The 21,967-nt window shown below is 40.9% G+C and overlaps 1 protein-coding gene across 27 annotated transcripts; it reads left to right on the forward strand.

The window, feature by feature from the left end:
- Positions 1-2,347: 2,347 nt before the first annotated feature.
- Positions 2,348-18,694, forward strand: SFPQ (splicing factor proline and glutamine rich). Of its 27 annotated transcripts, none has more exons than XR_006278193.1 (13): positions 2,348-3,064; positions 3,545-3,733; positions 3,830-4,131; positions 4,314-4,409; positions 5,639-5,835; positions 6,391-6,475; positions 6,853-6,970; positions 7,200-7,248; positions 7,322-7,449; positions 10,313-17,038; positions 17,542-17,617; positions 17,785-18,058; positions 18,602-18,694. XR_006278193.1 is itself a non-coding variant. In XM_043505921.1 (11 exons), the coding sequence occupies exons 1-10, from the start codon at positions 2,432-2,434 to the stop codon at positions 17,012-17,014; spliced, it is 1,821 nt and encodes a 606-aa protein (XP_043361856.1). In that variant the 5' UTR covers positions 2,348-2,431; the 3' UTR covers positions 17,015-17,038; positions 17,542-18,694. The 27 variants fall into 27 exon arrangements, 3 of the variants coding, with proteins under 3 accessions (XP_043361856.1, XP_043361855.1, XP_043361857.1); XR_006278189.1 differs by having other exon boundaries at positions 17,545-17,617; XR_006278194.1 differs by having other exon boundaries at positions 17,548-17,617.
- Positions 18,695-21,967: the final 3,273 nt, after the last annotated feature.

The raw sequence follows: 21,967 nt of genomic DNA on the forward strand, positions 1-21,967 counted from the left end.
TTTACCATACACCCATCTTGGGGCTGGTACTAAAATCTAGCAGTTGGATAAAATGTTACCACAAAGCTCAAGGTCACAGCTTAAATGTAATGACTAGTTCTATATAATAGCAGAGGTTCATTAAATGGCTTTATTTTTCTAACTTGAAAATTTGTCACTTGTGATTAAAATTGGGTGAAATTTCTCACACTAAGCTTTTTTTGGAGTGAAAAATGCAGATTTGGTGACACCAAAATGTTTTGTGAATTTGTGTTGATTTTGCCAAATAGTTCATTTAGGAAAAAACAAAAAAATACCCCCCCAAATATCAAAATGTTTTGTTTGACATTTTGAAAGGAAACATTTCCGTTTTCCCCACTGAGATATTGAAGTATGGTACAAAAGAGCCTATTTTGGTACAGAAAGATGTCGTCTAACACATTCAAAAGTGATTTCTGATTTTGAGGGCCCAGACACCATTTCTTTTCATTTTATTTAAAATAATCAAAAAACAGTTTAAAATGGTCACAAGGAAATGTTTAAACTGACCTAAAATTAATTTTTTAACTTTTTGATTTGCTGGACATTGTCCAATCTGAAATGATTTTTCAGTATCTCAGAATTGCCGACAAACCAATAATCTGTTTTTTACCAAGCTTTACTTATGATGCCTTCCTGAGCTGTAGATCAGGTTAAATTTAATAAAAATGTTAGTGATTGCAATCCCCTACATTTTCCCCAATCAACTTTTCCGTGGATAAACGAAGGACTTCCAAACATCTCACCTTCAAAAGCACAAAAAAACTTACATAAAATATGACTAATTAAAATGTTATTACATTCTGATGCTTTTTTATATTGTGCCTACAATTATTTCACCATTTCTTTATTTCAGAGTAGCAGCCGTGTTAGTCTGTATTCGCAAAAAGAAAAGGAGGACTTGTGGTACCTTAAAGACTTACAAATTTATTTGAGCATAAGCTTTTATGAGCTACAGCTCACTTCATCGAATGCATCCGATGAAGTGATCTGTAGCTCACGAAAGCTTATGCTCAAATAAATTTGTTAGTTTCTAAGGTGCCACAAGTCCTCCTTTTCATTTCTTTATTGTTTACATTTATTTATTCTCTTCTATGGTACATTTTTAGACTGGTAGCCATGTTAGTCTGTATCAGCAAAAAAATGAGGAGTACTTGTGGCACCTTAGAGACTAACACATTTATTTGGGCATAAGCTTTCGTGGGCTAGAACCCACTTCATCTGAGCAGCTCGTACTTATGAATTCCCCACTGAGATAATACTTTACAGAAGGGCCTATGATCTGGTTTAACATGTTCAACAGTGGCCTCTGATTTTTGGGTACCCAGACACCACTGACTTCAGTTGGAGCTGAGGATATTCAGCCCCTTTGAAAATCAGCCTAAAATGGGGACCAAGAAATAGAAGAACCCCAATCAGAAAAGGTTTCAGAGTAGCAGCCGTGTTAGTCTGTATTCACAAAAAAGAAAAGGAGGACTTGTGGCACCTTAGAGACTAACAAATTTATTAGGGCGTAAGCTTTCGTGAGCTACAGCTCACTTCATCGGATGCATTTGGTGTATATCAATCTCCCCTCTGTATTTTCCACGGCATGCATCCCATGAAGTGAGCTGTAGCTCACGAAAGCTTACGTTCAAATAAATGTGTTAGTCTCTAAGGTGCCACAAGTCCTCCTTTTCTTTTTGCCAATCAGAAAAGTTGCTTTTGAAGGTAGCAGTGAGTCCGCCACAGAATAAAGAGAATCCCACTATTCTGAGTGCCAGAGCAGTGCCTTATAACCGCAAGAACAGCCTTCCTCGGTTCTTATAGGACCTCTTGGAGCAATCAGCGACCTCCTTTCAGTTGTTAATTAACCACGGACACAGCCAAAAGCGGACCCCCTCCTCCACACCGCAGGGAAGGCGAGCATGGGACCTCAGGGTCATGCGCACCACGTGGCTGAGGCTGCATAGCGGATAGCAGAGCCATTGGTTACATTGTGGCAGTTGACAGACTCCTAGTCTTCCCTGCAGAGCCGGTAGCTTAGTAGCATGAGTGACTCCGCTGCCGTCCAATCGTAATACACATTGTATAATGACCGACCCGCCTGCCGGTCAAATTGTCCAATCAGCACACAGGAGTATAACGGATCATACCGTCGGGTAGTCGGAGGTCAAACAGACCAATCAGCAGGGAGCAGATTTCCTACCAACGGGAGAAAAGATGTGGCACAGTAGGAGCGGACTATTGGCTATTAGATCTATCAGTCTTTGCAAACTCGGCTCTCTATTGGTTACTCCGCGATGGAGGGTGGTTTCCGGGGGCGGAGAAGGTATATAAGGGGCGGACAAAGGCGCCGGCGAGGCCGTTTGGCGTAGCCGCCATTTTGTGCGCAAGGCTCGGAGCTTGAGGAGACAAGAGGAACAGCGGCACCATGTCTCGGGATCGGTTCCGTAGCCGAGGCGGTGGCGGTTTCCACAGGCGCGGTGGCGGCGGCGGAGGCCGGGGAGGCCCCAACCATGATTTCCGGTCTCCACCGCCCGGCATGGGGCTTGGCCAGAACCGCGGCCCGTTGGGGGGCGGCCCGCCTGGCGGGGTCCCGAAGCCCGAACCCCCGAAGCCGCCCATCTCGACCGCCACGCCGCCCGCCTCGTCCGCTTCCGTCACTGCCACTGCCTCGGGCCCCTCCGGCAGCCAGGCCGGCCCTGGGGCCCCGGCGGGGTCCACCCCGGCCGCGGGACAGCAACAGCCGCAGGCCCAAGCGGGCGCCGCTGCCGCTCCTCCTGCCACCCCGTCCGGCCCTGGGGGGCAGGCGCAGCCGAAGCCGAGCCCCACCCCTGTCGGCGGCCCCAAGAAAGGTCAGGGCCAGTCTCCAGGCGGGGGGCCCAAGGGTCCGGGGGGCCCCCAGCAGGGCCCCGGCGGCCCGCACCCCAAGGGGGGGCAGGGACACCGCGGCGGCCCGGGCGGCGAGCAGCGCGGGCGCGGCCAGGGCCAGCAGCACCAAGGGCAGGGCCTCAATTTGCAGCAGGGCTCGGCCGGAGGCAGCGGCGAGAAGGCCGCGGACGAGGTGAGTGAGTCCCCGCCCCTCCCCCACCGCTACAAGATGGCGGCGGCGCTCGGCCTCCCCGCGCGCCCGGCGCCATCTTGAAGGGGAGCCGCGGAGGGGCCTGTCGGGGTGGCCGTAGCGTGCGGAGGGGCGTGCTCGGGCTGGGGGGGGGGGGCGAGGAGATACCCCTGCGGGGGGGGACGGGACGTGGCCCTGCGGGGGGAAGGTGCTATGGGCCCATTGAACGAGGCTTTTCCCCGTCGGGGGCGCCTGGCCTCGCCTAAATGCGGCGCGGGTTACGGGAGGGAAGGTGGCCCCCTGACAGGCAACGTGGGCGCAGTTTGCATATTGGTGGCTAAACCCCGTCACGCCTCGCTGGGCGACTTGGCAGGCGGGGCATGTGCTGTGGCCAAGAGGGTGGCAGCTGGTTGAACTTCTTTGACTGAAGGCTTTTACCGGGTGTAAAGGCAACGCGTCTTTGAACTGCTCTGTTTTTTGTAGGGCTTTAAAGCAAATCTGTCTCTTCTGCGGCGACCCGGCGAGAAGACTTACACCCAACGTTGCCGTCTGTTTGTGGGGAACTTGCCTGCCGATATTACAGATGAAGAATTCAAAAGATTATTTGCTAAATATGGGGAGCCTGGAGAGGTTTTTATCAACAAGGGGAAAGGATTTGGATTCATTAAATTGGTGGGTTCTCATGCTATAGCCATTTAAATCTGTTCAGCTAAATTACGGTGAGCCAATTGTTTTGTTGAAACTGGGTCTCGTTAATTTTTTTTTCAGGAATCCAGAGCACTGGCTGAAATTGCAAAGGCAGAACTTGATGATATTCCTATGAGGGGCCGACAGCTTCGAGTTCGTTTTGCCACACACGCTGCTGCTCTGTCTGTGCGTAATCTTTCGCCATATGTGTCCAATGAGTTATTGGAAGAAGCTTTTTCACAGTTTGGTCCAGTTGAAAGAGCTGTTGTGATTGTAGATGATCGTGGCAGATCAACAGGAAAAGGCATTGTTGAATTTGCATCTAAGCCAGCTGCAAGGAAAGCATTTGAACGGTGCACCGAAGGAGTATTCTTGTTGACCACGTAAGCCGTTTGATTGTATAGAAATGTACCTTATTTAAACATGGCAGTTAGAGATAAACATTTAGTCTCTTATTGTCTTTTTATTACAGTTAGCTTAAGTGATAATTGTTATAAACAAATTTTCCTCTAAAAGCTACAAGCAGCATTCATACTGGAAAAATCTGATTTTTGTTTTTGTTTAGTACTCCTAGGCCAGTTATTGTGGAACCACTTGAACAACTGGATGATGAAGATGGTCTTCCAGAAAAGCTTGCTCAGAAGAATCCAATGTATCAAAAGTAGGGGCACTCTTGTTTTTTCCTCCTCATAAAGATAGGGCATATTGATCTCAAATATATTACAGGTTTCAGAGTAGCAGCCGTGTTAGTCTGTATTCGCAAAAAGAAAAGGAGTACTTGTGGCACCTTAGAGACTAACAAATTTATTTGAGCATAAATTTTCATGAGCTCACAAGTTTATGCTCAAATATTACAGTACATGCTATTTACAATACATGATAGTTTAGCATATGTACCTTATGATTTTTAAAACAAACTTTGTGGATATCTAAGCACTATACCCAGATGTATAGACACTGTTTTCTTAACCTATGTAGTAGTGTAATTTTTTTAACATTAGCTTTAATAAAACTTTTGCTGTGAAGCCAATGTTGAATTTGACATCTTCTCATAGGTTATTTTTCTTTCTATCCACTAAAATAACTTAAAAATCACCGTTCTGTATAAAAATGGCTTACTTTTTGTATTACTTGTAAAAATAGAGTATTTGTTTGCTTTGTGCACTTCACAGCACTTCAGCAGTTTTCACACAGCAACAAAGAAGGAAATTAAAAAAGCACGAACGTTGGAATGGTAGTTGTAGTATCTGATGCTGGGTAAAATGATCAGATGTACCCAAATCATTAGTGAAAATGGAAATTCTTAACTACATCTGAAAATTGTTTAAAAAAGAGATTTCAAGTTGATGCCACTTAAATGAAATGTTTTAATATTAATGGTCTGAAACCAACACATTCAGAAAATTTTAAACAAAAATGCAAATTCAGAGAATTGCAGTGATGAAGATGTGGATATCATTTGACTTTTCAATGAGCTGTGGGTGTAAATACCCTTTCTCAGTCCAACTGCTAAGTCACTTATCCTCATGGGCAGAGTCTGTGGTTTGTTAACTGTGAAACAGAATTTTTTCTAATTCTAATATAAAAAACATGATTTGGATCTAGCTAACAATGTGTTTCTCCTTTAATTTCCTGGAAGAAATTACTGCTTCTATTAGTGGGATTTTCTAGATTCTTTGTTCTGAATATCTGGCTTGTGGCAGAATATATAGTGTCAGCAGCAGAGTTTTAGAAAAGACTTTAAAACTCTAAGCATAATTTGAACATTTCTTGAAAATACTGTGACTTAGGAGGAAACTGGTTAATTTTGAATTCAGTGTTCAAGTGAATCTGTTAATCAGCTCCTCTTTTAAATTCATTATTAGTTAATATTTTCTATTCCATTTGTAGGGAAAGAGAAACTCCACCCCGCTTTGCTCAGCATGGCAGTTTTGAATTTGAATATTCACAGAGGTGGAAATCCTTAGATGAAATGGAAAAACAGCAAAGAGATCAGGTGGAGAAAAACATGAAAGATGCCAAGGACAAACTTGAAAGTGAAATGGAAGATGCCTATCATGAACATCAGGCAAATCTCTTGCGTCAAGGTGATTGGCACTAATTCTTCTATTGCCTTTGTTTTCTGGTTGTGTGGGCTATCTATACAAAGTCGTATTATGTGGATGTTTGTGTTTTAGGTTTTCATTAACTGATCCCCTGTAAACAGCCAGGTGGAGCTTGAGAATTGTTTTTAAAAAGTACCTTGCAACTTAAATCCTGCTCCCTGTAAATCTTATTTTGCATAAAAATATGGGAGCCTATTAATTGGCTTTGTATAGTCTGGGTGCACATTGTTATCGTGGCTCTGAGAGACTGGGAATTCTGGTTGCTCAGTAGGATGCTGTGAGGAGAAAAAGCTTCCCACCAAGTTCAGTTTGTTTTTCGGGGCTTTTTGTGAGCATAGCACAAATTCTGTTTGGCCAACTGTAATTTAAAATGGGAATGGTTTATTAATGACTCTAATTGATGAGAAAAGCAGGCCTGTTTCAGTATCATTTGTGTGCCAGATAGAACTTAAATGAGGCTGGGGTAAGCGGTTGAAGTGAGGTAACACTCTAAGAATAAAAACTCGTACAAAGGGAATATTCACAATTTTTTTTCAGACCTTATGAGGCGTCAAGAAGAATTGAGGCGTATGGAGGAACTTCATAATCAAGAAATGCAGAAACGCAAGGAAATTCAGCTGAGGTAGGCCTGGATTTGATAAAGATTTTCGCTGAAAACTAAACTAAGTACTGTACAACAATGTTCTTTGTGTAAATGACAGTTGTGCATGTGCTGATACAATTTCAAGTTGATGTTTGCATGTTAAAGCTAGCTTATCATTTTTACTTGAACATCTTGAGATTTAAATCATGTAGGTATTTTTCTCTGTGTCCAAAAACTATTTAGCATTACATGGTTAATCTTTAGCTCTCACTGAAGTTGAATTCACTTGTTAGCTTTTCATCCACCAACACCAACACACATTGTAAGATGCTCACTCTTTATGTTCAGGTTGGTTATATACATATTAAGGGTGTAAATATTGTGCTTTTTGAGGTATAATAACACACACTTATCAGGCAGGAGGAAGAACGTCGTAGACGGGAAGAAGAAATGATGATTCGCCAGCGTGAGATGGAAGAACAGATGAGAAGACAGAGAGAAGAGAATTACAGTAGAATGGGTTACATGGATCCAGTAAGTATTAACAAAATAAAACCTTGTGGTTTATGGATAATTAAACTAATCTGAGATGCTACTGGGATTTTCTTGGTTTCAAAAAATAGTTCAAAGTAACTTAAAACCAAGTAATTTTGGTAGGTGAATGGATACTGTTAAATGGTGCCACCTGCTTCATGAAATGCAGGCCTTCAAAGGGGGAACAGAACTGATTACTCATTCTGATGTTCTGTTTTTGCCTTTGCAGAGAGAGAGAGACATGAGAATGGGTGGTGCTAGCACAATGAACATGGGAGGTAAGGATTGTTAAATATGTTTACAAGGGTAACATAACTTGTCAGAATATGATTATGTATTTTTCTTTCTCAGATCCCTATGGTGCAACAGCTCAGAAATTCCCACCTATGGGTGGTGGCGGTGGTGGCGGCATAGGTTATGAAGCCAGTCCTGGTGTTGGCCAACCGGCCATGAGTGGTTCTATGATGGGAAGTGACATGGTAATGTATCCTGTGGTGGCTTTACTTTAGTAGGGGGGAAATTAAGGCAGGAAATTCTGAACTCTCCCAATTTTTGAATGGTAGATGGTTTAAATCTAAGTACTGACTGCTTTTTTTCGTCAGTGTATGTAATAGCAGTATTAAGGACTAGTCTGGCAGTATGTACAGTAATTCAGTTTTTAATGAGTATGGTCATTTAGACAAAGTTGTCTGTAAACAAATTCAAATGTGCTATTAAGCATATGTGCTGGTAACCCTGTTACTGGTTGGGTTTTGAGTACCTGCATTATATTTAGCCTTGGAAGGATTTTTTCATGAATTTTGATATTTCAAAATACTGGTCTGATTTCCAACAGCTTAAATTTTTGCTCTAACAAGAAATAAGGCTTATTTATCAAGATGTAATTACTGTAGAAATTAATTTACAACAAATAGACAGGAGAGCTTGAAGCTTGTCAGTTCTATCTAAAACTATTTCATAATTGTAGCAATTGTCCACAAGTGCTATGTTCTACTCTTGTTCTCCAATGTGTAATTACTGAGATCAATTAAAATCTGGTCCTTCCAAGCCTAATTACAAAATCAGTGCACCTTTGCATTGATTGCAAAATGCAAATCTGTACTCACGTATGTTTATGCAAGATTACTCATCACTGCCAACTTGTGAGTAATCAGATGGCAAACAGTATACCATATTCTGTGTGCTAATGTTTGCCATAATATCAAAAGAGCGGAAATGCAGTTAGCAGCTTTAGGCATGTTTAGATATTCCCAGTACTCCTTGACCTTAGTCATTTTGTGACTCCTATCTGACAAAAGAATGATAGCCTGTTCTAACTTCTTGTTTCCCACTTGTTGGGCATGACTGTAGACGCAGGTTCTTAATCTACTGCATACCTCATGTTTAGAGGTATGTTTCCAAACAATACTATTTTTGGCACACTAAATGTGTGCATGGGGTTGGAGTCTGCTTGGTGCTATCCCACTGGAGCAGTGCTAACAGAAATGCTTTAATAGGCTGGAAGTGTATTCTGGGTCAAGTGGTTGATGATAGTATGCTTCCACCTTCCCTGTCGAGGGTGCACACCCTCTGGCACAAAATGCAGATAATCTTTTTCTGGGTGGGTTTAAGGTTAGACTGTACTCAGGCCTTTGGCTTCATATGGTGTGCTACCACAGTAGCTTACCAGGTATCTTCTTTTTATGGAAACCATACCTCTGGTATCTAACTTTGCAAAGCATTGATTGATTCAGTAGATGATGCTGCTGGCCTTAATGCATCTATAATCTACTGATAACATTTTTAAGCAATTCGTAAGTGTCTAGTGAACATTTAGGTAGTCTGTGGCGAATGCTGTGTACATTTTTTTCCTCATTTTAAAAGTCTTGGTACAGGTGCATGTTGAACTTGTGTATTAATTTAAAACAACTTGGTACCATCAAAACATGTTGCTGTTAAGATGGTTTAACTGCCTAAAGTTCCCTAGGACATGGCTCTCTATGCCACAAAATGCAGTCCCAGTTATTAAACTTAAGAGTTGCAATTAGGTTTTAGTTGGTGTATAAACTTTGTAAAGAAGACATGAATTATGGAGAAGCTAGAAACTCCTTGTTTTCTGAAAATTCCTTCCTCAGAAAGATTGAAGCAACTTTCAAATAATTCTGTGCCAGTAACTGGAGAAAAGTTTGAATTTAACCTATGGTCTGTATTTACAGACTTAATTTAGTAAATTGAAATTACTATTGTTCTTTTAGGGGGTAGTGAAACTCTTATTTGAAAAGGAAGTTGAAAGCTATCTTTGACTTCACAGTATTGATGTAACTTTTAGAGATTGCTGCCAGCCACACCTACTTGCTTATCTGGTAGCTTGGTAGAAATACGTGCAGCTAGATGCATTAGTAAAGATATTTGAAGTCTCTGCTTTATTGCAGTCCAATTCAGTGTTTGCAACTCTGATGGGGAGATAGTCCCTGAAGTCTTTTTAATAATTGTAAAGTCTTAGTGGACTTTCCAAGAGCTTGCGGTGAAGCTGGGAAGGGAGGGGGGCTCTAATGGGTGCACCTAGTGAAATGCCCAAAGGGCAAACTTGAAACAGTGATTAAAATGTAGTTTTGTGAACCCATTTTTACATTTGGTTATATAGCAATAGACCTGAAAATGTGAGAATAAATTAAGGTCTTTTGATCAAGCAATTGTGTTGGTTAGGTAAATCACTGCTTATTAGCCTTTCACATTTTTCATTCTTGTAATCCAGTAGCACTGTATTACAGTTGTTTGTTTTACTACTTAAGGCTTCTGCAGTTTAGTCAGCAGATGTAGTCTTAAAGCCCATCTTGAAAAGCACATGGTCTCTAATGCAGCACATGCCATTAACTGGTGAGTAGGCATCCTCTTTACAATGACATTTTATTAATGTCAGCTCATACTTCAGTGAACTGAATTTGCTTTTTCTGGCTAGGTTTATTTGGAAATAACTTATTGACGTAAACAAAACCTGTACTGAACTAAAGTTGAGTTTGCAAGCTGTTTGCGTAAACTTGGTTGAAAATTGCTAGAGCTCATTTTGGAAAGGGTGTTAATTCACATCTGCACTAATGCTTACATTTCTAGCACTGCAGGGAGTATCTGTTCTTTGTAACAGATGTATGAGAATGCATCAAGTTGGGAACATACCTCAAGGCATGTTTTACAATAAACTAATTTTTAAATTACCCTTTTTTCCTTTCTATGTTCCCGGTACCTGTGGATCGGCTCAATGGTGATTGTATCGACGAACCTTGACTACGGAACCTTCTAAAAATATATACTTAACACACATGGACATCAACTACATATAATGAACTGTTAATACTGTTCCAATAGCGTGCTGAACGCTTTGGGCAGGGAGGTGCGGGGCCTGTGGGTGGCCAGGGTCCTAGAGGAATGGGGCCTGGAACACCAGCAGGATATGGTAGAGGGAGAGAAGAATATGAAGGCCCAAACAAAAAGCCCCGATTTTAGATGTGACCAGTAGTTTCATTCCAGTTTGTTTTTGTCTGCCTTGTTTAGACACCAACTTTTTAATTCTTGCATTTTAGTAAGAAAGCTACATTTTTATGGATGTTAGAAACTAGTGACCTAATATTTGTAAGTGGTCTGTTTGGACGAGTAAAATTTAATTATGTAATGCAGTGTTTCAAAAAAAATTTAGCTTTTTTTTGATGTATAACATCCCTAACTTGATGGCAGTGTACCAACTTTTTTTTACTGTGCTTCAAATAAATAGAATACTAAATGTAGTAACTATTCTGATCTTAAACTCGCCATTCATGGTTCTAAATGAGGCTAAATGCCATACCTTTCAACATAAAAGAAATGAGTCTTGGATTTAGAGGTCTGATTTAGACCAGGATGTGGAAAAGTAGCTTAAGGGTGAGGCCTCCTCCCGTTACGACTCAAGCTTTACGTTTGGGTCAAATAGTTGTAGACCGATACTTGATCTTCCAGTGGATACAGATTTTCAGAGCATTCGTTATACTGCAATAAGGAAATAAATGGAAATTGTGCAAGTGTTGTAAGATGCAGTAATGGAAACTAAACTGCAAATGATGCTGCTGTCATGTAATGAGTTTTGGATTTTAACAATGGAGGGTGGGATGGTAACAGACTTCTCTTTGGCATCCACTGCTTGAAATCTTTAAAGAAGTTGAAAAGGTCACTTTTTAAAGGAAATCCACAGAATGGCTTGGATTGACTTCCCAATTAAATGGCTGTAAATGTGACAGTTTGTTTTATACAGAAGCTGTCTGCCTGAGATGCAGGATTGGCCTGGTTCAGTATTTAATACCTAAATGAAATTGCTTGGCAAGAAGACCAGGGAGTATTACTTGAGTAAAACAAGGAGGTTTATAATATGTACTCTGTAACTTGCTTATGTCCTTATGCTAATTGAGTGGACTAACTCTTATAGTTCAGAAATCAACTAGGGTTAATGTCAGGGGGCTGTAAAAACTGAAGTTCTTTCATAGACCTTGTAGTACTTAAATCCTAAATTCATCATGTTAAATTCAGATAAATAAATAGCCTCTTGCACTGTAGTAGGGTTCTCAGCTTTTTTTGAGTCCTGGCCAATCTTCGCATTTCGTTTTACTTGGTGCTTCCACTGCCCATGTGCCAGGTCACAGTGCCACTTAAGTTTGGCTCAGCTCACCACACCTTCTGGTTGAGAACCCCTGTTCTGATATTGTCAGGTCTTAATGCTGACATTTGGAAGGCAAGAGTAGGACTAAACCTGGAGTTCAATAGCTAATGTTACATAGTACAAATAAAACTCCCTCTTAAGAGTCTGACAGAGGAGATGGGTTTGATGAATTATCAGTTTGCTGTCCACTTAATTAAACCCCATAGAATTCAAGGTATGCTGGACTTTATTACTGTGATTGTACCTGACAAGCTGGGAGCATGGCTTCCCAGTGTAAAATGCCTTGGTGTTAAGACAGGATACATCAACCTGCTTGTGCAAAGTTGGTAAACTTACTTGGTTTGGTTGTATTTTTACCTGACTCCCAAAATGTTGAGCATTCTGTGAATAGTTTTAATTGTTAGAAGGTCTTTCCACTGTTTGTGCTAAGCATTGGCTAATCCTAAATTTTGTCTCTCTGGATAAAGTTTTAGTGTTTAGACTTCATTACCTTGGAATACAGTCTGTCTTCAGAAGTGAGCACTGTTTAAATGCTGACTGTTAAAACTTCAATTGTAAAATCCTGGCAAGCTGTGAAATGTTGTAACCAGCTGTGTGACTAAATAAGTGTCTAAATAGAGACTCAGCCAGTTGGGCAAATCTGTTCCTATTTTCCCAGAACTTTTTAAAGAGGGTAGATGACACTTTACCACTATGAATCGAAATGTAGGAAATCTTAGATCAGCAGTTCTTAAACTGGAGATCAAGTGGCTGGGATCCTTTGTATAGGATTCTTAGTTTAAAATCAGCAGTCCAATTACAATTTGTATGAGTTTTATAGTAGGGACTCAATGCAAATACTTTCAAAAGGGTGTTCGTGGACACCCACAGAGGGTGAAAGTGTCTGAGATGGGGAACTCTGACCGTAAACATTAAATTAATTTTTTTCAGTTTATTTTTCAGATTACATGTCATTCTTTATTAAAGAGATGCTGGCACATGTCCTAAAATGCTTTCTTTTGTAGTACTGTAACTTTGAAGAGTGAAGGATGCTGATGTCCTAAATCATTACCTTCCAGAGGTTTTCTTTTTAGTACCCCTATTTGTATGTAAGCTGTTGCTAGGTCTTAAAAATAGACAGTTTGCAAAACTGTGTTTAGCAAACATACTGAAAGATTCAGCAGTTTCTACAACATTTGAGATAGTTTTATTAAACCACGTACCCAATGTTGTAGTTGTAGTTGCATAAGCAGACTTTTTAAAAAAAAGTCAAGTCCTGCTTTGAGTTGCATGTGTTAAACAGGCATACAGTAGCTTCTGGCCAATTTGATTTCAAAACCTTTTTAAAGGTAGCCTTAAAAGCTGACAGACAAATGTCAGAATTTTAAAATTTTATATCCAGTTATTAAGTTGGTGGGAGGTGTTAAGGAAGTTGTCATATTCCTTGGTCTTACCCCATGGTTCTGTGGTTTTGGAGTCTTCACAAATTCAGGTGATTTACATAACTGAAGTAAAGGGTTTTCAAATCCATTAAGAAAAGTCCTTGGTCTGGCAGACCCATTTCTAGATGGTCTAGACCATGTAGAACCTTTTTTTGTATTGGACTTAGAGAAAATATTGGCTTTTGCAATTTAGTCTGCTTTAATTAAATTGAGCCCATTTAAACTTTTAATCTGTTATGCAGCATATAGAAATGGGTATCCTTTTGCATGTTTTCACACTTCCTTAAAAATGAATACAGAGCATATCTACAGTACTCTGTAGATACATCACACCACCTAATAGAAATACAGCTTATGAGAAATTGAAACTGCTTTTGTGAGATTTCGTGGTATTTTTATGGTAGAAAAATTCTTGGCTTCTCCTTGGCGGCAACCACTTACTGTGGCAGCAAGTTTTTGCTGGAGTTTTTGAGACTGCAATTTTACACTCTTAAAAGTAGTGGCCTGCTACATAACTGCACTTAGCCAGCATTTCTGCAGTTCATAACTGTGAGGAACGTAGTACCACAAATGGCAATGGACATTAGGACCCGGATGTAGTATTCCTGCTTGCTCCGAGATTCTCATTGCCGACTGCGTACAGGTAGGTAACAAGCAATATAATATAACTTGGTGACTTTCTGTGTAACCTTATTCTGTGGGTATTCTGACATCACACTTCCGACTATGAAATTACAGTGCAGCACTCTTCATACTTGTATAATGTTTAGGTTGCATCAAAGTTGCGTGGCTTTCGGTTTTAAGCTGTATCTTTTTCAGCAGCAATAAGCAACTTATTGCAATTCTTAGATAAGTATCTCAGACCCGATTCCTTTGTACATATGACTTGGCTTGTGTGGATTTTCTTAAAGTACATTGTAATGAAGAAGATATTCTTAGGTGAGCTCTGTGGGGAAGAGGGAATGTGATTTTAGAATCATTTAACTAGTCAACTGGGTGCAATTTGCACCTAAAAAACCTGTCACTTGTATTAACTTTCTGTAGTAGCAAAATATCCCATCTGCAGTGCATCCCCTTGTAGAGTCTTGGCTATTTAGAAAACATATTGGTAATCATTGCTCTAGCCTTCAATGAACTAGGTGATAAAGATGTAAAGCTCACTGTAGTGAGTTTTAAGACTGGGTGTAAGTACTTCTCAGGTCATAAATTGTTCAAATATCTCCATTATTTTCAGGGTTTATCAACTTAAGATACGTTTGTTTTAATTTTTAGGTGACAGTGATCATGATACATGTTCAATTAAAGGCAACTGAATATGCTGGGAATCTGTGGATTCCCGTCTTTACATACTCATCTTGGTAGTGAATGTACTGATCAAAGTAGCTTAATTTTTCATCAAAATATCTTTCAAGTGTGTGCTTATTCTAAATTCTTCACTGCTTGAAATACCAGATACGGTGTTTCAAAAGGTTACATACCTAAATGTTTCCAAACTTCTGAATGTGTCGACCTTCAGCTCCTATCTGCTTTGTTGTGCTAGTTAGCTGTAACTACAGAGTCTGAATGTCATACGTTTCCTTATTTCATCCCCTGATCTGGTTCTTGGCAATGCATAAGAAACCTCTTTCAGAGGTATTGCAAGGGATTTGACTTAAGATGCAAAGTTTTACTTTGCATACTTGTTTCTGGTGTACATTTTTGTCAAATTTGGACATTATACTTCCGTATTGTATCTTCCAAGAAAGAATCTTACTCATTGGTAAGCAGTTTATAAACTAGATAGGCTTGCCCTCTACTGTTTGTATTCATGTTCTTTTGAAAAATCAAAGTAATTTCTGCACTTCATAACTCGGACAGTAACAGCTCTTTAGTTACATTGAATGTGTAGCTGAACTTAAGCTGTTCAACCTGTGATACCATTAGTCTTTAAGCCAGTTTGGGCAGTTGCCATTGTTTAGAGTTTTCTATGAGTAAAATTCAGTAATGAAATTGATGGCAGTATGTTTGCTGTGAAACTGCAAGAATTGGATTATTAGGTATCTCTAAACCAACAGTCAGGTCTGTTCAGTTTTGTCAGTGTGCTGAGTATTTACTAGACACGTGACTTGCCTTCAGGAATGTCATGGAGGGGTTATACGGACACATCTACCTTCTTCTGCATACTTGGAATGGTAATAGGCTTTTGACACTCTTGGAGCAAGCAATTTGTGACAAAGCAATGGGTTTCATACTAGCTTTGATTTGTCTGCAGTAACGAAACTTAGTGCAGTAGGTTTCTTAAACAAATAGGCATGTTTATTTTAAGCAAACAACTTGTAATAAGTGGGTATGAGAAATAACAGTACACTGAAGTGCTTGCATTGTGTTTCATCTTGGTTTTATCTTTTTCTCTATAAATTATACTTTTCCCAAAAGTTTATCTGAAGCTCGGAAGTGTGGTGCCAGAATACATATGCGTACCTGTTAGATCAGATACTGGTGCTGTCAGGGGAGAGCACAGCACAGTGTAGCATATGGGGGCTTTTACTGTAACATTAAGCATACCAAGTCTTGCTTGCAGTTTCCCCAATAGCAAAACACTAAACAGCTAAATATTGAGGCCTGTGAGTAGTTTTAGGACTTGAGTGGTATTGGGGTTGCATGTCTCTGTTAATCATTGCCAGCTGCAGTGACACGATCAGGAAGGCCTGTGCGTTGTAACATGTTAAATGAGGCTAAGCATGTTGGAGAAATTGCATAGTGTGCTGTTTTGGACTGTTACTTGGCTTCTTCCACTACTAGCAAGGCTGGAATCAACTGATCAGCTTCTGATTTCTCTCCATATCAGCTAGTGGGGTTTTTAAATGGCTGCCTACTGGAAAAGAAAAAAATGGGAGGATTGGCCTTCTCCCGTGTCTGTCATTGCTGCTAGATAATGATTGACAAGTTAGGACTCGATTGTGCAATCCCACAGTGGACTGTGAATACCCCACCTATAAATGTTGCTTTTGAACACCAGTACTGAAGAGCTAACTGGGGAAAAGGGGGTGGCTACAAGTGCATAATCTGGAGTGTTCTAAAGATGCACAAAGATATAGTATCCCTTATGCATGGTGTTTGGTGCTACAGCATAGAAAACAATGTGCATACTAAATTTTCTCTTGTCGATTTTATAATTCAGTGTCAACACTACCAAGAGGTGGGTTTGATATTAAATTTGGGTCTCTCATCCCTTTGGCTGGCTAAGTAGCATTGTGAAGGCAGTGTGCTTTGCCTCCAGCTAATAGCGTGCACAGAACTTAGCACAGACTTGTCCCTAGTTGCTGATGAGTAGATGATCTTCATTCAGCCCCTTGCAGTTTGCCCTCAACATAGCTATAGTGAAGGCTTAATATGCAGAGGGGGGGAAAGCTGTGACAGAACGAAGGTAACGAAAAGCGCATGACAAACTCTAGTGTCTTCCTTTGGATTGCAATGCACTTGTAGGATTCTTGGGCTGGGCACAGCTAGTATCAGGAACACTTTGCTTCATCCATATGGAGCGTGGATTATTACTACAGATAAGCCAAACTGTGGTTAAATAACTAGTATAGTTTCACAGGTGCATACCTTCACATAAGGGATAGTATACCTCTGACTGCAATCAAACTTCATTGTACTCAGACTGGTGAAGCTAGCAGTTATGGCTTGGTGTTCAGATTAGGTGCAGTTTTTCACTCAACCACCTGCATATTCTTTTACTTTCTTACAAGTGTTTAGACTAGCCTATTTCTGCCCCTTATACTACTTCCACCTAGTATTTTGGAATAATTTGTAAATTCCCTCATAACTAATCAGTCCATGTATCTTTTAAACTTTTATTTTTAATTTAAAGGTTAGAATTTTGTAATCTGTTAGAACTTTGTTTTCAGAAACTTTCTAGTGTATATTTTTATAATAACTTCAGTTGTTATCCTTTAGGTGAAGATGATGCAAGCTGAGTGAAACAAATGTGCTCATCCATGTGAAGTAAGCATATGTGGTGTTCTTTCATTTTAAAAAAATGTTCAAAACTGGTCTAAAGGAGTGTGGAATAGTGCTGGTGGTGGTTCTTGTTTCCAGTAGCTAATTTGCGTTAAAAAGCTAAACGTACATTTTTGTGTAAGCAATTGCAGTAGTTGCCACAGACAGTCCATTATAATAGCGAATGGAGGGAGGGTAGGTAGTTCTCAAACAATCTTGTTGATATGGTTCACCCTCTGAATACATTTTTGGGAACCCCTGCCATAGAGTTAACATGCTTTTTACATGTCCAGATAAATAGTTATGATTGTGCAAGCTGTCATTTTTGCTTGGTCATGTTCTACTTTAGATGCCAACTTCCTCTTAATTCCATGGCCTCTACTTTGCTGAGATGCTGCACCTCATAAAGGAATGGCCAAATGGAGAGTCACCAAATAAGTGACTTGTATTTGGGGGGTATAAAATCATCTTATGGGAGACATTAACTTGCATATCTTCTCCCTATGCAGCAGTAGAGCCTGAGCACAGTCCAGACTGTGACCTGATGTCAGGTGACGTGGAGTAGCCAGACTGCAAAGTGAATGGGTGAGTAGTAGATTAACCTTGGAATACTGAGTTTGTAAGAAGAAATGACCCTAAGTGTACTTAGCAGTTTCTGCCTAAAACTTGACCTGATCTTAATATATATTCGTAAGGTCAGAAGTAATTCTTCAATGGATTTTATATAAAACCTTTTAATCTTTCTTTTGTAGAACCAAGATAAGCATTGTTTGAGGCTTTCCGGCTCTGCAGCATCAATAAACCCTGCTCACTGAACTCTACAGATGCTCAGACACAAACAAGGAACCTAACATGTTAATTTCAAGCACCATAAGAAATGCATGGTGCATTAGGAGGAGAGAGGTTTAGGGCAGATAGCTTAGCTCTTGAGTAAAACAATTACCTAAATTAAACTTGATGCAAAAAATTAGTTCTGCTTTTCATCTTCAAAACATTTTACAGTTGAACTTCACAGCACCCAGCAAGGTAGGTAAATCAATATTTTACCTGTTTTTTATATGTGGGGGAGCGAGCAGATAGTAGATAGTATGCAGGGACCATAAGGAGGAATCTGCAGAGCTGGAATTAAACTAGAGTTCTTTTCTCTCACCATTTGACTAGACTTCAGTCTAAAACACTTACAAAATATTATGCCAGTTTTTAAAACCACAGGCCTGGGGGAAACTTGCTAAATATTTTCTTTGGACTGTTGATGGTTGTATGCATCTGATCTATCCTTTAGGCAGATTAAACAGAATAACACTTTTTTGAAACCAGTGATGTAAAGATCCTTACAAGTTGATTCCTAATGCTGTGGTCCAATTCAGAACTGCTTCTATGTCCCTGTTCCTATGCTATTCACTTAATCCCAGGTGTATCCTGAAAGCTTATATACATTGCTAAAGAACATGTTGGCCAGATGCTTGATTTTTTTTTTGTGTTCATTCAGTATTTAAGTTATCTATGTATGAAGATTGCTGGTAACATCTCTAGATTTTGGGGCTAACTTTCTGTTTTTTGCATTCACAGGAAGAAGCAGTGTTTGAAGCCCAGAACCCAGTGGAGAGGACCTAGGGACTTAAGTGGCAATGGTTTTCTTCAATAAAAGACTCAATTGCTGTACAAAATGACATTTGTTTTCTTAAGTTTTACTCCAGAACTTAATTTAGTTGAACGTATTTATGTACTTTGGGTATCACTGCTAAAAATGAGGTGGTGATTTGGGGGGGGTAGCACAATGTGATGGAATCTGTGAACCCCTCCCCTAAGCAACCAAACATCAGTATGTGGGGAATACTGGACTCTTGTCTTTTGAGCTTGTGTAAGCATTTGCATGGTTAATGTCTTCCAGTGCTGTGCTGCACCTGTACTGAACAAGGCAAACTCAAGACCCCAATGAATCCTAGAAAGCAATAGGCAGCTGCGTGAGCTGGGATGGGCACTTGCCTATCATGTTTACAAAACTAGAAGCCTGATTCTGAAAGTTCTTACTAGACAAAGCATCTTGTTCCAAAGTGCTCCCTTACAGAGATCAGGTTCTTAATCAGACCAACTGCTTCTCCAGAGATAGATCTCAAAATTGCAGTTACTCATTAGCCAGAGCCAGCTACCTACTGCAAAATAAGGTTGGTTGTGTAGAAAGCATGAATCCTGCAGCTGTCCAATCCTGTTGTAATGCTTTATTGCTTCAGTGCGTGGATGAGGATTTAAGTCTAGCAAAAAAGGCCCATCATGTCCTTATTTTTCCTCTTCAGGAAAGAGTCAAGATAGCAGCTATGTTAATGCTTTCATGATGACAAATCACAAAGGGATGTGACATCATTGCAGATGAAGCTTCACCTATATTTATCTATCTAGGTCCTTAAAGTGGTTTGGTTGGATATTCAGTTTTATTGTGTCATCAAACCTTTCGCCACCCAAGTGATTGCACAGTGTAGCAGCAGTCCTAGGTGAACACACTCTGGAATTTGTTGGTCTTCCATTCTAATATGTCCATACCAAGAAAACTGCCACAACCCAATCAGTGCTGGATGAAGATGATTGCTGTGTTTAGCTTTGAATATCCATATTTCTGATCTTGTCCTGTCATGTAATACAGAGCAGCTGATGAAGTTTATGCTCTGCCAATAGCCATTATTGTGGTGTAAATTCCTTTGCTAGGCAAGGCTTGGGCATAAATATTACAGCAGTGCAGATTACTGTAATCACATTAATCCATCCTAACATAATACCAGCTAAATTTTTCCCATATATAACCAGCCTTTCAAATAAAAGATCAATCACAGGTTTCTACACTGCTGTAGAAAATTTCTTAACAGCTTGATTAAGGGGTTAGTGGTCGCAGGAGAAGCAGCCTTTTGCTTCATTGCTGCATGGATCAAACTGAACAGCAGTGTGACAAGACGTGGAAATTTGTAAGCCCAGTGGAGGCCTAAGTTTTAAAAATTGAGTTAGTGTCTTAGATGTCCTGGGAACATTCTTGGCAATCCTTGGGGTGTTACTTGGGAGGGGAAGAGAGTACTGGATTGGAGCATATACGTAATTGTGGGAAGTGTACCCATGCTGTAAGTGAACAGTCAGCCACATGTATGTTACAGGTGCTTGAAGTGATACCAGTGACTCCTGTTTTGGCTTTTGGTTTCCTAATCTTGCTCCCAAAAGTAGTACATCAGCAAGTGGAACAATAAGTGGTATAACTGCCCTTGAGCTTCCCATCATGTGGGCTCAGTTATCCTTAACAAACCACCCTGTTCACTATGGTTAGCAGTACCTGCTCAAAATAGGCCCAGAGCTGGGGGCTGCAGGCAAGTAGTGAGGTAGTGGCAAAGCAGCAGTGAGAGTCCAGCCCCAAAGTAGCAATGCTGAATTTGCCATCAGGCTTTTCTGCATCATAACAAGCTCGTACTGAGCTGACTTCCAGTTATCCATACAATCAAGTAACATTTGTTCAGATACAGGACAATCTCCCCAGGAAAAGGGGGATTTCAGTTATTTGGCATCCAAGTCATTGCTCTTCCTTTCAAGCAACTATAAAAAATGAGGGTTTCAGCTGCAGAGGGATGTCCAATATTGCATTTTCTTTGTGTGTTAATGCAACCATTTGTCTGGCAAGCTTGTAGGCAAGTCCTCATGTTACATAGCTAACTTCCCTCTAGGTTTGGATGGTAATTAGGTCCCATTTTTTACTCATCACTCATGAATATTACATAGCTCAGCAACTGAATTATTCAACGTCGTTTAGACCTGAGCTAAACTGGACGGGGGCAGGTGCTCAGGGAAAGAGACTTGGAGAACTCTTCCAGGGCTAGGACTCGCCACTGCCTTTGGGAAGTCACTCAGTGAAATGAACAAACGCAGCGGAATGTTACACTTAGCAGTGCCAAAAATATCCTTGGGACTGAGCAACCCACTTCTGGACTTGAAAGCAAGGAAAGGGACTCCTCTTCCAGATGCTAGGTATGTGGCTTTGTTGTCCCAGCTATCTAACATGCTCTAGCCTTTGTCAGCAGCAGCGCAGTTGGAAATTGCGCTTTGAGAGCAGGTGAGTCCCCTACCACCTGCTGTTCAGTAGTGTGTAACATTTTATTAAATACTTTTGAGATCTTTTATGCCTGATTAAATCATAGGAATTAGAGATGGGGGTAGGGGGAGAATAAGCCTTGTCTATCTCGTTGGCTAATGCAGGACTGTGTGGTTCTCCTCTTCCCATCTCCTTCGGACAAATACTCTATTCTGCAATGATTTGTCTTAGTTTTGTCACCAGCAGTGTGGGTTCCACCACTCCCGGTGTGAGACTGTTCCACCATCTAAATGTGATAGAATCCAGGACTTTCAATTAAAAGAATCCAAACTCTCAGCTGTCTTTTTGCAAGGTGGCTTGCAGTGTCAGAAAGCAAAGGTAGGTCACACACCTGAGACAGGAATGTGGCTTTAGCACTTGAAGCTCAGCTCAAGTCAGGTATTCACCTGGTATAGCTTGCCATGCTGCCTGGGCCCCCACCCAAGCTCATTTTGCTTTACTCTCAAATAGAAACTTGGCATCTCTCCGCTCTGCAGCTGCAGTACTTTGGAAGTCTTGAGGTACCAGTGCTGTGTTCCCAATGCATCAGGGATGCTAGAGTTGTGCCCTGCATTGCCTTCTCACCCCCTCCGCCAGCCCAGAGCCCACATCCCGCACCCCTGCCTGCACCCAAACTCCCTCCCAGAGGCCTCACCCCCCTCCTTCAGTGAAACTCCCAGAGCCTGCACCCCAACACTCTTCTCCTAGCCTGGTGAAAGTGAGTGAGGGTGGGGGATGGAGTGAGCTGGGCTCAAGAAGAGGTGGGATTGGGGTGGGGCCTTGGGGGAAAGGGAGAGGTGGGGACAGCCTGGGGCTGAGGGGTGTCTTGGAGGCCC

The sequence above is a fragment of the Dermochelys coriacea genome, chromosome 19, assembly GCF_009764565.3.
Source record: "Dermochelys coriacea isolate rDerCor1 chromosome 19, rDerCor1.pri.v4, whole genome shotgun sequence".
Classification (NCBI taxonomy): Eukaryota; Metazoa; Chordata; order Testudines; family Dermochelyidae; genus Dermochelys; species Dermochelys coriacea.

What these genes read in the sequence shown, in the direction of transcription:
- SFPQ (XM_043505921.1), top strand. Translation starts at nt 2,432, where the DNA reads ATGTCTCGGGATCGGTTCCGTAGCCGAGGCGGTGGCGGTTTCCACAGG. An exon ending in GGCAAATCTCTTGCGTCAAG is followed by an intron (nt 5,836 to 6,390) that starts GTGATTGGCACT and finishes ATTTTTTTTCAG; the next exon opens with ACCTTATGAGGCGTCAAGAA. An exon ending in GAATGGGTTACATGGATCCA is followed by an intron (nt 6,971 to 7,199) that starts GTAAGTATTAAC and finishes TTGCCTTTGCAG; the next exon opens with AGAGAGAGAGACATGAGAAT.